At 41.5% G+C, this 15,724-nt stretch overlaps 2 gene segments (V, D, J or C); one reads left to right on the top strand and one right to left on the bottom strand.

Moving 5' to 3' along the window:
* Positions 1–2,223: 2,223 nt before the first annotated feature.
* LOC125145755 lies at positions 2,224–2,869 on the bottom strand. The segment is given in 2 exon segments: positions 2,224–2,633; positions 2,796–2,869. A coding segment is annotated over 1 exon segment (300 nt).
* On the top strand, positions 2,633–3,928 carry LOC125145752. The segment is given in 2 exon segments: positions 2,633–3,081; positions 3,192–3,928. Coding segments are annotated over 2 exon segments (411 nt in total).
* Positions 3,929–15,724: the final 11,796 nt, after the last annotated feature.

Below are 15,724 nucleotides of genomic sequence, written 5' to 3'. Positions count from 1 at the left end.
AGTGGTGATATACCTCTTGCAATTCCAAAGAATGATACAAGATGTAAATCAGTAGTGCAGAGATCCAAAGGCCCAAAAATACCAAAAAAAGCGACTAAACTCCACGTCGAAATACAGTAATCCACTCGGTTACTTTAAAAATCTAAATGTTGAAATTCCACGGTTAAAAACAATATTTAAAAGAAATGCCTTTTCAAACACAAAACAAACAATACAGGACAAACATGGTTTCTGCCATCTTGGATTAGATATATCAGATACTTCAAGACTTTTACTTGAGTAATATTCTAAAAGGCAACTTTCACTTCTACCAAAGTCTTTTTCTAGTACGAAACTTTTACTCAAATATTGCTTTCTAGTACTTTATACAACACTGTTATTTATTAAAGCTAACTGAGGGAACAAACAGCATGTTATAACCTTGAAAGGTGCAATATGTTTAAACTAAGAATCTGAAACCTGACAATTTTCTTAACAATTAAAAGCAAAACTAATCCTTTGTTGATTAAACTGTCTAAAGGCTCTAGCAGTCTGATATGACATGATGGGAGTGTGGAAAAAATATATCATGAACGATGGTGTTTATTATTATATGTGAGTACATATATTAAGCATTCAATAATTTATTATAATTTTGTAATTTTCACTGTTATTCCGTTATTCTGTGTGGAGGATTTAACTTTCTCTCTCTGACTGAAAACCTGAGTCACTGTCAATCTTCAAAAAAATCCCCAACTCCATTCAAACATTCAAATTCTGACCAATCAGTGAAAGAAGAAGTGAAAGTGATCCTCCTCACTACATAAAGAGGCAGATTTACTGAGTCACACACACACACGCACGCACACACACGCACGCACACACATCATACACACACACACACACAAGCACGCACACACACATACACATCATACACACACATACACACACATACACATCATACACACACACACACGCACGCACACACATCATACACACGCACACACGCACGCACACACACACACACACACACACACACACACACACACACACACACACACACACACACACACACACACACACACACACGGAGACAGTTTATAACCTTCGGGAAGCGGAGTTTGATCGGGAGATTATTCCATTACGCTGCATTATTGACGTCTGAGGTCGGGTGCTCTCGTGTTCGCTCTGTTTACGTTCTGTTAGCTCGGTAATTCGACAATAGGCTGTTGACAGAGTAACGTTAACGTTCGGTTATAAAGGTTAAAACAATGCTTATGTAGTCGAATTGTATGTACTTGTGGGAGTTATATGGTACGTTTAAGTTACAGACAGCAAGATGTCTTAGTGGTTAGCACGTTCGCCTCACACCTCCGGGGTTCGATTCCTGCATTGTGTGTGTGGAGTTATGGTTAACATAAAAGAAAACTTTTTTAATGAAAAATAAAATAATAGAAAAAAAGAATTAAAAACGTTAAAAAAAAAAACCTCTGTGTCTTTTTTTGGCAGACAATAGCAGGGCTGTATCTTTTAGTACTATATAGAAAACAACTTTTGTTCTGCCAGATCTCCCAGTCAGGGGTTGATAAAGTTTACTTCTTGGAATTCTGTGCATTAGAGAGAAGTTCTTGCAGAAGAAGAAAAGTTCTTTGAAGTATTATTTGTTTTTATTCTGTCTGTTCAGCGTCCTCCAACAAGGACGGGTGGTGGTGGGGTTCATAATGTTCACAATGGTATTTTATTAGTTGTTGGTTTAACCATGGATGAGGTAATGGCTGTTATGTTATTTTCTTTTCAATGACATTCCTTGTTACATGCTCAAAAACATCAACCAATATTGCATCTCCGTAATTATTATTATGAATATAATTAAAGAATACTTACACTATAATGTAAATTAGAAGCGTAACACACACACACACACACACAAAAAGGGATTTTTATGGCTATTTTGAATTTTACTTGAATACAACCCCCCCCCCCCCCCAACAAATACAAATACAGATTCAAATACCGGCTGCTTTGCACACCCCTAACACACACACACACACACACACACACACACACACACATTTGCATGAACATCTCTGAGACTCAGAATAGATCACCACTTTCAGCAGATGTTCATGGTTCTTCAGCCAAACTCACTCAAGCACAACACACAGTGCTGAACTCGACCTACTGTTAAAGGTGCTGTTCCAAATCACTGACAAAGACACTTCACTCATGAAGAAGGAGACCTGCTTTCTACATAGAAGCTTTATTTCAGCAGAGCTACACACTGACATCACCTCAGACTACTAAGCATGGTTTAAAGTGTACACTTGAATTCTAGTGGATTTCACAGCGGCTCTTTCTGAACGAGGCGACCTGAGTGGTGTCGTGGTGGGAGACGGTACAGCCGAACACCTCGGCCTCTTCCCAGCGCTCTTTACTGAGGGTCAGGGTGCTGCTGCGGCTGTAGATGCCGTCCTTCTGTTCTTCTGTGCTGGTCAGAACCCCCTCGTTCACCTCGGCACCGTCCACGGTCCAGCTCGGCAGCGCCCCCTGTGGAGAATAGGCAGAGAGCAGGCAGAGCAGCGAGGCTGTTCCATCAGAGAGCTGCAGAGAAGAAGGACGGAGCAGAGACATGGAGGGCTTCACCACCGGACCAGCTGGAGAACACACACACACACACAATTAGGTTAATGTGAATGTGATCTCTATCATACTGAACATGGTGATATTTGGTCATTCATTGTAACGGCTGTACAGCAGATGCAGTAGTTTATCTGCACATCATACAACAGAACACAATTCTGATAAAGTCATCCAACCAAACTGCAGCTGAATATAATCTCCATCTGATTCCACAAGTAAAATCCACACAATAACTCTGTAGTAGTGTGAGAATGACAGTAAGATTGGGGAAATGTGGTAAAGGTGTTTCCATACTTAGAGGACACTTTGCATTGGCAGCACATGCTTCAGTGATCTGGGAGTGTTTATAGTGCTGTGACTTTAACACTTCATGACTGAGAGCTGCTGCTACAGCAACTTCACCCACAGCTACCATGACTTTGATCCCCGTCTTCATCTGGACACTGATCCTCTGGACTCAAGGTCAGACACTGCTTCATATTTTATCTCTACAATCATCTGTTCATACTAATACACTTATTGTGTCTATTAGAATATTTCAGTTTCATGCTGCGTTATTGTGTATTTTTCAGAATGCAGAGGTCAAGTCACAGTAACTCAGACTCCTGCAGTGAAATCTGTTCTTCCAGGAGAAACAGTCACCATCAACTGTAAAACCAGTCAGGCAGTGCATGGTGGTAACTACTTATTCTGGTATCAGCAGAAACCTGGAGAAGCTCCTAAATTCTTGATTAAGCTCGCAAATCAGAGACAGTCAGATTTTCCAGCTCGTTTCAGTGGCAGTGGATCTGGATCTGATTTCACTCTGACCATCAGTGGAGTCCAGACTGAAGATGCAGGAGATTACTACTGTCAGAGTTACCATTCAATCACTGGCTACTGGTTCACACAGTGTTATAGAGTCGTACAAAAACCTCCCTCAGTCAGATTGTAGAGAGACTGAACTGCTGCAGCTGGGAGCGACTGCAGGTGCTGAGTTGGAGGATGTGATACGACACAATGACACTCTGTGGAGGAGAAGAACCACATCACACTAACTCACAACTCACATTAGAGATCTCTCAATAATCATGAATATATGAAAGCTGAGTATTTATTTTGTTTTTTTCCATCAAATACATTCAAAGCAGACAGATTTATGATTAGAACTGAAGGTCTTTATCAGTCTTTTGACACAATAGTTTTTTCATTTTTCTGAAAAAAATCTTGATCACAGGTCTGATATATCTGTCTTAGACCAAACCAAACCAAATGAATACAAGATTGATCTTTTTCTTCTTTCGGCTTTTCCCTTCAGGGGTCGCCACAGCGAATCATCTCTCTCCACCTATCCCTATCTTCTGCATCCTCAACATTTGCACCCACTAGCTTCATATCCTCATTAATTACATCCATATACGTCCTCTTTGGCCTTCCTCTTTGCCTCCTGCCTGGCAGCTCCATATCCAACATTCTCCTACTAATATATTCACCAAACCATCTTAATCTGGCCTCCCTAACTTTGTCCCCCAAACGTCCAACATGAGCTGTCCCTCTGATGTACTCGTTCCTAATTCTGTCCAATCTTGTCACTCCCAAAGAGAACCTAAACATATTCAGCTCGGCTACCTCTAGCTCTGACTCCTGTCTTTTCTTCAGTGACACTGTCTCTAAACCATACAGCATGGCCGGTCTCACCACTGTCCTGTACACCTTCCCCTTGATTCTTGCTGATATTTTCCTATCACACAGAACTCCTGACACCTTTCTCCACCCACTCCAACCTGTCTACACTCGCTTCTTTACTTCTTTCCCACTCTCTCCATTACTCTGTACTGTTGACCCCAAGTACTTAAAATCCTTCTTCACCTCTTCACCCTGTAACTTTACTGTTCCACTTCCCTCCCTTACTACGACTGACTTTCATTCCTCTTCTCTCCAGCGCAAACCTCCACCTCTCCAGGTTTTCCTCCACCTGCTCCCTGCTCTCACTACAGATCATAATGTCATCTGCAAACATTATCGTCCAAGGAGACTCCTATCTGTCCTCTTCTGACAACTGGTCCATCACTATAGCAAACAGGAAGCTCTTCTCTTGGCACCCTGTCATACGCTTTGTCTAAGTCTACAAACACACAGTGCAACTCCCTCTGACCATCCCTATACTTCTCCATCAACATTCTCAGAGCAAAAATTGCATCTGTTGTGCTGTTTCTGGGCATGAAGCCATACTGCTGCTCACAAATTTCCACCACCTTCTTTAACCTAGCTTCCACTACTCTTTCCCACAGCTTCATTGTATGGCTCATCAACTTTATAACCCCATAGTTGCTGCAACTCTGCACGTCACCCTTATTCTTAAAGATCGGCACTAACACACTCCTTCTCCATTCCTCAGGCATCCTCTCACTCTCTAAAACCCTGTTGAACAAACTAGTTAAAAATTCCACTGCTGCCTCTCCTAGACACTTCCAGACCTCTATCGGGATGTCGTCAGGACCAGCTGCCTTTCCACTTTTCATCCTCTTCAAAGCCTTTCTGACTTCATCCTTTCTAATCTTATCTACTTCCTGTTCCATCCTTTCTACTCTTTTTTCCCTCTCATTTTCCTCATTCATCAGCTCCTCAAAGTATTCCTTCCATCTCCTCTGTACACTCTCCTCACTTGTGAGCACCCTTTCATCTCTATCCTTAATAATTCTAACTTGCTGCACATTCTTCCCATCTCGATCCCTCTGCCTAACTAACCTGTACAAGTCCTTCTCTCCATCTCTAGTGTCTAACCTAGTGTACAACTCGTCATATGCCTTTTGCTTGGCCTTAGACACCTCCCTCTGCACTGTAACTCCTTGTATTCCTGCCTATTCTCTTCAGTCCTGTCCATATACCATTTCTTCTTGCTAATCCCTTCCTCTGGATACTATCCTGAACTTCCGCATTCCACCACCAAGTCTCCTTATCTCCTTTCCTCTGTCGGAACTCAGAGCCGGTCTCCAAGTCGACACATCACAGGGTGATCTCCACACTTAGACTTTTTGGTTACTAAAGACTGTTTTAGTTAAACTTAACTGTTAACTCTATAATTACTACAAAAATACTGAGAAAACTCCTCAGACCTGGATGTAAAAGTAACAAATTTGCCAAATTAAAAGTAACAAAGTTGCCAAATTAAAAGTAACAAATGAAAACCCCCAAAAGGAGCATGTCATTCAAAATCAATCAAGAAAAACAAGAACTCTCGCGACGTCCTTGCAAAAATAAAAACACCCACCTTGACCCGCGGACATGGGCACGCGCCCGCGCGCGCACACACACCCCCACACACCCACGCACCTTCGCCCCCGAAGAGCCAAAAAAACCTCAGATATCTTCTCAATATATACCCTGGCGCTCCTAGGAGCCCAGGTGCCATATCACCTTATTTACCGGCATTACCTCCTATGTTTTCTAAATACACTGACCCAATTTCCCCTTATTTCCCATTACCTTTCACCCATATGCCCATTTATGGATTTTCCTCCCCTTATTTTTCATGACCTCAGAGTAAACACCTGGGCCTTCTTCAGTCTGCACAACAAGTTTATGAGCACCACATGCCCATTTATGGATTTTCCTCCCTTTAGTTCTCAGGGCCTAGGTCTGTGGACCACTGTTTTTTCCATTCTACATAACATATTGTTGCTATGGACCAAGGTCTGAGAAACATGGTCTTCTTCATTTTCCATAACAATTTGTTATTACAAATGTGCTCAGACTGACTAGGCCTGACAGCCCCGAATCTGGTTACAATAAACATCTTTGGCCTACAACATCACCTACATATGTCTTATGACAGCAATTGTAATATTTTGCAAGGCCTAATACTTTACTTTGGTTATAGTATTGTAAGGAATAATATTTTAATTATTTCTACTAAGATTTTTTACAACACCTCCTTCCAGATGACACACCCAGCACCTTTCTCCCTGTCTCCCTGATCACTTCTGCTGTAGTTTTCCAGTCATCTGGCAGCACTACCTGACCACCCAGAGCCTGCCTCAACTTCTGTCTGAATTTCTCACAACATTCCTCCTTTTTCAGCTTCCACCACTTAGTTTTTTTCTCTATCTTTGACTTCTTCCTCTTACAGACCATCAGAGTCATCCTACACACCACCATCCTATGCTGTCTGGCTACACTCTCTCCCACTACCACTTTACAGTCACTAATCTCTTTCAGATTGCCTCTTCTACATAGGATGTAGTCTACCTGTGTTCTCCTACCTCCACTCTCGTAAAACACTCTATGTTCCTCCCTCTTCTGAAAATAAGTGTTAACCACAGCCATGTCAATCCTCTTAGCAAAGTCCACTACCATCTGTCCTTCAAGATTTCTTTCCTTATCTACAAACTTGCCTATCACCCCCTCATCACCTGTGTTCCCCTCACCAACATGTCCATTAAAATCTGCTCCTATCACCACTCTCTCACCCGTGGGAATACTCTCCATCACCTCATCTAATTCACTCCAGAATCTCCATTTCTCCTCTAACTCACAACCTACCTGTGGGACATAACCACTAACAACATTCAACATCACCCCTTCAAACTCTAACTTCAGGCTCATCACCCTGTCTGACACTCTCTTCAAATCCAGAACATTCCACACAAACTTCTCCTTCAGGACCACACCTACCCCATTTCTCTTACTATCCACACCATAATAAAACAGCTTGAATCCTGCTCCTACTGTATTTTACGAGCCTTGCTACCCTTCCACTGGTCTCCTGTACACACAGTATTTCCACCTTCATTTTCTCCATCATATCAGCCAGCTCTCTACTTTTCCCTGTCATAATAACATTCAGAGTTCCTATTCTCAGTCCTACACTCTTACCTTTCCTCTTCTCTCTCTGTCTGTGCACTCTCCTCCCTCCTCTACTTCTTCAACCAACAGTAGCCCAATTTCCACCAGCGTCCTGAAGGTCAACGGCACCGATGGCAGTTGTTGTTAACCCGGGCCTCGACCTATATGGTATGAAATTCATATTGACGGTTCGCATGATTAAATTTGGCAATGTTTTAGGCCGGACGCCCTTCCTGACGCAACCCTCTCTATTTATCCGGGCTTGGGACCGGCACAAAAGTCACTGGACTGTGACCCCCATAGGTAGATTAAACCAAGATTAATGTCAGAGCTTTTTTTTTTACTTTTATTGTGAAATTGCAAAAAAGTAAGTGAAAAACAGAGTGTGTGAAAAACAGAGGTCATGAGTGTGCACATCTCTAAACTAACACTTAGTTGAAGCACCTTTAGATTTTATCACTGCATTCAATCTTGTAAGGCAAGAGTCAATCAATTTAGTGTTTTATCTTAATTTAGTGATATTTTGCTATTCTTCCTTAGCCAAGTATTCTAACTCTGACAGATTAGCTGGACATTTAAACTACATAGAACAACACAGAGCTAAGGACTAAGGAGGGAGAAGAGTGTGTGTGAGGGGTGTGTGGGATTATAAATATATACTGTATAAAACAGAACCTTGCGAAACACCAAATGTTACCTTAGTTTGTTTAGACTAGTGACCATTTAGATCTACTAACTGATAGCGATCCGTCAAATAAGACCTGAGCCAGGAGACGGCTGTCCCTTTAACACCGACAACATGTTCTATCCTATCAAATAGAACAGCATGGTCAATGGTATCAAAAGCTGCACTAAGATAAAACAATAGCAGCAAAGAGAGCAAAACAATGACAGTTCAAATACAGTCTATATCTATAGCATGAAATATTACCAGCAATCACAGATAGTGACAGATAGCTTCAGATCACAGATACCAATACCAACACAGTATATGCTTTTACAGGCAGGTTAAAAATAGTTTCTCATTGGCTTTCAGACAACACCAGCCTCACACTGAGGTGAACTCCAGCACCCAAGAGAGATGCAGCTCCCAAAAGGAGGCATTTTAGCCATCTTTGGAGCTTTACTTCCTGATTAATCTGACTCCACGAGTGCTGCTAGCGAGCTTGTTATGTATCAATCGATCATTTTCTCTCTGGGTCTTGTTTTTTCTGTCAATTTGGGAAGGTATAACATTTCATTTGTAAGATAATTTATCTGTAGCATGTTATGTTTACAATATTAAACCTTTGTTCAACAGCAACAATTAAAAAAATCATAAAATCATAAAACACTTTCTTTGACATTTAAAAAAAAATTAAAACGTCACTTTTGACAGTCAGTAATTGTTCACATTGAAAATTACTTCACTGTAATCTTGCAGTGAATCATATTGAATCTATATTTTAATGCTTCATTGAACAAGGAAAGCACCTTAAGTACAAATTCTGAGAACTTTTTTGTCATCCTACTGGTTTCAGTTCTGTCGTGTGTTGTCTGTAGTGAAAACGTTATTTTTTATTTTTGCATTCATTTTTCATGCTTCAGTGCTCTGGGAGTGTTTATAGTGCTGTGACTTTAACACTTCATGACTGAGAGCTGCTGCTACAGCAACTTCACCCACAGCTACCATGACTTTGATCCCCGTCTTCATCTGGACACTGATCCTCTGGACTCAAGGTCAGACACTGCTTCATATTTTATCTCTACAATCATCTGTTCATACTAATACACTTATTGTGTCTATTAGAATATTTCAGTTTCATGCTGCGTTATTGTGTATTTTTCAGAATGCAGAGGTCAAGTCACAGTAACTCAGACTCCTGCAGTGAAATCTGTTCTTCCAGGAGAAACAGTCACCATCAACTGTAAAACCAGTCAGGCAGTGCATGGTGGTAACTACTTATTCTGGTATCAGCAGAAACCTGGAGAAGCTCCTAAACTCCTGATTAAATATGTAAATCAGAGACAGTCAGATTTTCCAGCTCGTTTCAGTGGCAGTGGATCTGGATCTGATTTCACTCTGACCATCAGTGGAGTCCAGACTGAAGATGCAGGAGATTACTACTGTCAGAGTTGGCACAGCATCACTGGCTACTGGTTCACACAGTGTTATAGAGTCGTACAAAAACCTCCTTCAGTCAGATTGTAGAGAGACTGAACTGCTGCAGCTGGGAGCGACTGCAGGTGCTGAGTTGGAGGATGTGATACGACACAATGACACTCTGTGGAGGAGAAGAACCACATCACACTAACTCACAACTCACATTAGACATCTCTCAATCATCACAACACACTGAACACAGTCCATAACACCCATTACTTTAAGATAAACTCTGTTTTCTGATTCTATACTATTGTTCCTCAGACTGATGGAACTGCTTGGATAAATAGTGAAACGTTTTGAGCTAACAAGATAGCATGAGTGAACCTCCAGACAACCTAATTTGGATGACTGAGAATCGTCACATATTCATGATGTAAAATCTGACCAATTATTCTCAGTGATATTGCACGATTTTTAATTACTAACAAGTAGAAGTCAATACTGAATCCATTTTTTCTTTCAAAATTTTTAATGATTTTTCACCTAAATCAGTAATTTTGTAGAATATAGTGCTGCAGTAGCACACGGAAGTATTATTAGTGAACTGCAGAATGTTCCAACAGATGGTTTATCATCACCTGATATTTTAATCATGCAAATCTCAAACCAGTGCTCCCTAAATTCCATCCGTATGTGGATTTTGCAACAAGAGGGGAAAACATGCATGATTTTGTTTACACAAACATTCCCGGCTCGTATCATGCTTAGCCCCGCCCACACCTCGGCTACTCAGACCACATCTATGTTATGCTAATTCCAGCATACAGACCACTCGTCAGATGCTCTAAACTGGTTCTGAAGCAGGTGAAAACCTGGCAAGCAGGAGCTACCCCTGCTCTTCAGGAATGCTTTAAGTGCACTGAATGGAACATCTTTGGGGAGTCTGCAACCTTCGGTGACTCCGTCAACTGGGAGGAGTACACTGCATCAGTGACCAGCTACATCGGCAAGTGCATTGATTACATGACTGTCTCCAAGACCATCACCACACGCTCCAACCAGAAGCTGTGCATGACTGCTAAAGTGCAAGCACTGCTGAAGCCTAGAGACCTAGCCTTCAGAAAAGGGCACAGGGTGGCCCTTAGGACAGCAAGGGCCAAACTGTCTCGAGCCATCAGAGAAGCAAAGCGTGCACATACCCAGATAATCCACCACCACTTCCAGGACAGTGGAGACGCCCAGCGCATGTGGCAGGGCATACAGGCAATCACGAACTACAAGACCGCTTTCCCTGTCTATGATAGTGAAGCCTCCCTACCAGATATGATGAATGACTTCTACACTCAGTTTGAGGTGCAGAACAACGTAGCAGCAAGGAAGACCATCCCTAGCCCCTGAACGACGAGTCAGCATACAGAGAGGAGTTGCAACAGCCAACTGCCTGGTGTCAAGCCAACAACCTGTCTCTGACTGTTGATAAAACTAAAGAGATGTCGTCTAGAACAAGGTACCAAAGCATTCGGGCCTTCACAACCAGACTGTGTAACAGTTTCTTTCCACAAGCCATCAGTAACTATTTGATATAAAGCCCCTTCATTTTCCAGTTAACACTATAGTGAAAGAGACATTCTGATGTCTAGGGTTAAGTATGACGTTCACCTTTAAAACATTTATTTAGAAGCTTCCCAGAAATCATAATAATCAAATAACTCAAAATATGTACCATAAGTTACCAGTTAACGTGTAATTATATTTTCTAATGTATTGTCTTACCATGGAGAAATAATACACACACAATAAATGCATTTTAGGCTTTTTCTATTAATTAAATGAAAAAATATTAACATAGGTTCACCCAGTAGATATAAAAGAATGTTTTTGTTTAAAGTTTAAACCTCGAGCCAGAGTGCACTTTTAGTGTTTTATATGTTGTTGCAATTAAGATCGATGGTGCTTTGAGGAACAGGTGTGCAGAGGCGGGGAGGATTAAGCCGGGATATCTTGGTGATCCTGGCTCAAGTTATCCATGATCCGGTTCTACTAAAGATGGATTAAGGGGTAGTAGGATGTTATAGTATAAATTACCATGGAGATTTATTCTGTGGAGCAGTTCCACAGAATCTATTGGAGAAGTTCCAGGACCTATTTAATCTCATCCTTTATGTCAGTCAGCATTCACCACAAACAGGAAACCAGAAGTTATTCCCATAGAGCAAAAAAAAAAAAAAAAGAAAAAAGAAAATTCCCAGACTTCGAGAATGAAGTCATAATATTGTAACCCGTTGTTTTAGAGGAGGACAGTTGTTAAAATGACGGCTGTGGGGCATTTTGTGGAATTGTTCTTCAGTATGGTTTCACAAACAAGGACATACTTAATCTTTTGGCACATCAGCATTGTCATAAGTATCAAGACTGTAAATAGAATATGCATCTTTTCTGCAGAAAGAACCAGTCTCATAAATGTATGACTTTTTCCTTCTTCCTCTGTGTGGCCCTAATACTCTGTCATATAAAATACACATTCAATATAAATATAAAAACACAAAGTGTAACATTATGTTCCTTTATTGAATAAGGAAAAACAAAGCAGGTAAACCATCAGCTCCATTCGAAACTGAAGTCACACAATGACTCTACAAGATGGAAAGCACAGAATCAAAGCATATTATACAACAAAAGGATAAATACACATTCAAAGGTCTGTATGTAACATACCCCGCATGTCTGCACACTGAAATAAATGTAACAATAATACTGAAATCATACACATCAACTGAACAAACACATAAATGGATGCAGTAGCCTCCCTGCAAGCTTGTATCACATACATTATACAGCACAAACATCATAAGAGGCCAAATCGATTAAAAAAAAAAGATATATTGAACACAAAAACACCAAAAATTCCTCTGCCACAGCAGGACATTTTTAACCAAAATTGAAGCACACATACTAACTAAAATAATTCAGCACTTATTGGTCCCTTAGCAGCGACCACTGTCGGCATCAGGAAAGGTTGCCGGATTGTCCCGGTTCATGGCTGGTGGCACTCTGAGGGCCCTTTCCTTCCTCAGGCAGGCCACATTGTGGAGGACAGCACAAGCCACAGTAATGTCACATGCTGACCCTCACAGGGCTGACCCTTAATTTGTGAAGGCAGTGAAAGCGTGCCTTCAGGAGGACAAAGGTCATTTCAACTCTGGCCCTGGTCCTGGCATGGGCATGGTTGTAGGCCTGCTGTGCTTCCTGGGGCTCTGTGAAAGGTGTCAGGAGAAAAGGCTGGCAGCCAGACCCCCTGTCTCTCAGCAACACACCAGAGAAATCACCTGCCAACACAAAATCTCATCATTACTACCTCATAAACACAGTGATATTCTTGACACAGCCATGATGTAAAAAGTGGACCGTTTTGGCCCGGTCATGTTTAATCTACATCTCACAAACACACCACACACAAACACACACACACACACACCACACACACACGAAAAGAGGCACTTTCTTTATCACACAAGAACTTTCAATGGAGTCAGTGAGCAAGCAACCTTGGGTCCTTTAAAAAGGCGCTATATAAATTAAAGTCCATCCATCCATCCATCTATCCATCTTCTACCGCTTATCCGGTAATTAAAGTGCTTATTATTATTAGCTCATCTATTTATTCGATTCAATTTTATTTTATTTATATAGCACTTTTCACAATTGTTTCATTTTTTCAAAGCAGCTTTACATTAATTAAAGCAGGAGAACACACAGAAAAACATAAGACGTACCGTACTAGTGAGCGTAGTAATAATGTAAGACTTCGATCATTTATCAAAGCCTTATACAGTGTGATAGAGTTTACAAATTTCACTCATATTTGCAGTGGATTTCAATTAAAAATTCGACTGTTTCATAATCAGAGTACAGCTGCGTTTTTGGAGATGTGAATTAACTATTTGGATTGTAATTGTGATGTTTCAGCGGAGCAGTGCGTGTGTAATTGTGCACTACTTACACATTCAGGCGGTCTGCAATACTTTGCCATGCTTTTTTTCTTTGCTTTATCACTGTGGAGGTGTTGCCTTTCTTCTTAATTATGTCTTTTAAATACTGATCTCACTAGGATATGACTCTTAGGAAGGGATTCAGCACCTTTAAGTATTTTTATGTTTTAATCATATTGATTTATCCACACTAGCTTTTTTTTAGTAGTGGGAGGCCTGGATCACGTGACTTATGTTAAACAACAAATATATTAGTGTAGAGCTTTGAGGTAAGAGGGAGTTGGTCCATTTTTGGCTTTGTTGGCAAGCATCAGTATTTTGAATCTTATGCGTGTATCTACTGGAAGCTAGTGGAGGAAGTGCAGCAGTCGGGTGGGATGTGAAAACTTATGCAGGTTAAAAACAAGTCAAGCAGCAGCATTTTGGATCATTTGCAGAGGACGAATTGCATTCATAGGTAGACCTGGCAGCAGTGAGCTGCAGTAGTCCAGTCTTGAAATTACAAGGGACTGAATAAGTACCTGAGCAACCTGTGTGTACAAAAAAGAAATCCTTCTGATGTTGTGGAGCAGAAACTACACCAGGTTACGTATGTAACCCGGTTCCCTGAGAGGGGAATGAGACGCTGCGTCAGCACTGACGCAGCGTCGAGTTCCCTCGAAAGGGAACTGACATGAGCGTGTCACATTAGCAACATGTGAATAAAAAAGAACATTTGATTGATTCTAGGCCTTCTAGGCCAAAGTTACAGAGGCTAGAATGGAAGGTTTTGATTTCCGCCCGAGTTGTTTACCTGATAAACTGATTAATCTTATTTCTCTGGAACATGTTAGGAACCAAATAACAACTGAGGGTCATAACCACAAGTCAAAAGACCCAAAAATGGCTTCAATAAAAATATTTTTCTACGGACATGTCCGTTCGGTCATGTGTTTCTTGTGTACTTGTTTACTGTATAACTTTGAATTAAAAGACTGCATGCTCAGTTTAAAAGGCCTAAAACACACAGAGCCTCTCTGTCTACAAGTCTGCTGTGAAAAAAGGCCTGTAACCTGACACCCTGTGCTGTGTGAGTGAGAAAAAGTCGAGGATTGCGCAATAAATCCATTGCGCAACTTTTTTGCGCAGCTTGAGGCCTCGGAGACGTGGCATGTTGCATACCGTTGGAAACGTCTCCTTATTGGCTAAAGAGCTGTAGAGGTCCCAGACCATTTCATTGCTATTGGAAGGAGCAATTTTCAGTTAAAGGAGGGTTCCCAAAAATGATGTCATGACATCATTGGCTTCTCAGCCGTCTATCTCTGCAATACAAGCGCCGATTGGCTCAAGTGAGGGCTTGTTTGATTCGTTAGGCCATGGGCTACAAATATGACGCATCAGTGTAATTTTTGAAAGCCCCAATGTCTAACTTCACCCCAATGAAGTTAGAGCCGAAAAACAAGATGGTGGCGCACTACTGTTTCCAGTTTTCGGATCACAAACGGAATATTTGCGAGGCGACCAAAGCGTTTTGGATTAAAAGGCTTACAGATTCCAGTTCCTTGGACCTTTGGGGATTTTTGTGAAATATTTGTTTTGGAAAATATTACCCCAGTGAAGAAAGGGAAGCATCTAAAGGTAAGGGGAAAACTGGTATAGCGCCACCTAGGTCACTCACTCACTCATTTTCTACCGCTTTATCCGAACTACCTCGGGTCACGGGGAGCCTGTCCTATCTCAGGCGTCATCGGGCATCAAGGCAGGATACACCCTGGACGGAGTGCCAACCCATCGCAGGGCACACACACACACACACTCATTCACTCAAGGATTCACACACTACGGACAATTTTTCCCAGAGATGTCAATCAACCTACTATGCATGTCTTTGGACTGGGGGAGGAAACCGGAGTACCCGGAGGAAACCCCTGAGGCACGGGGAGAACATGCAAACTCCGCACACACAAGGTGGAGGCGGGAATTGAACCCCGACCCTGGAGGTGTGAGGCGAACATGCTACCCACTAAGCCACCATGCCCCCCACCCAGGTCAGTTTACTACAATTTTTTTCAAATAGTATGACGGCTATGAATCATATTATGCTTTGTGTGTGGGCTTAAAATTTTCTTAAAAGTTTTCATATTTTCCTGAGTTTTCAATCTTCCATCAAAATTCCCATCACACCACTTCCTGATAACCCACAGCATCTCCACAACACACTCTTAAT

This window comes from Tachysurus fulvidraco, chromosome 10 (assembly GCF_022655615.1).
Source record: "Tachysurus fulvidraco isolate hzauxx_2018 chromosome 10, HZAU_PFXX_2.0, whole genome shotgun sequence".
NCBI lineage: Eukaryota > Metazoa > Chordata > Actinopteri > Siluriformes > Bagridae > Tachysurus > Tachysurus fulvidraco.
The sequence above is the reverse complement of the archived record's forward strand: the minus strand, read 5'-3'. Positions and strand labels throughout refer to the sequence as shown.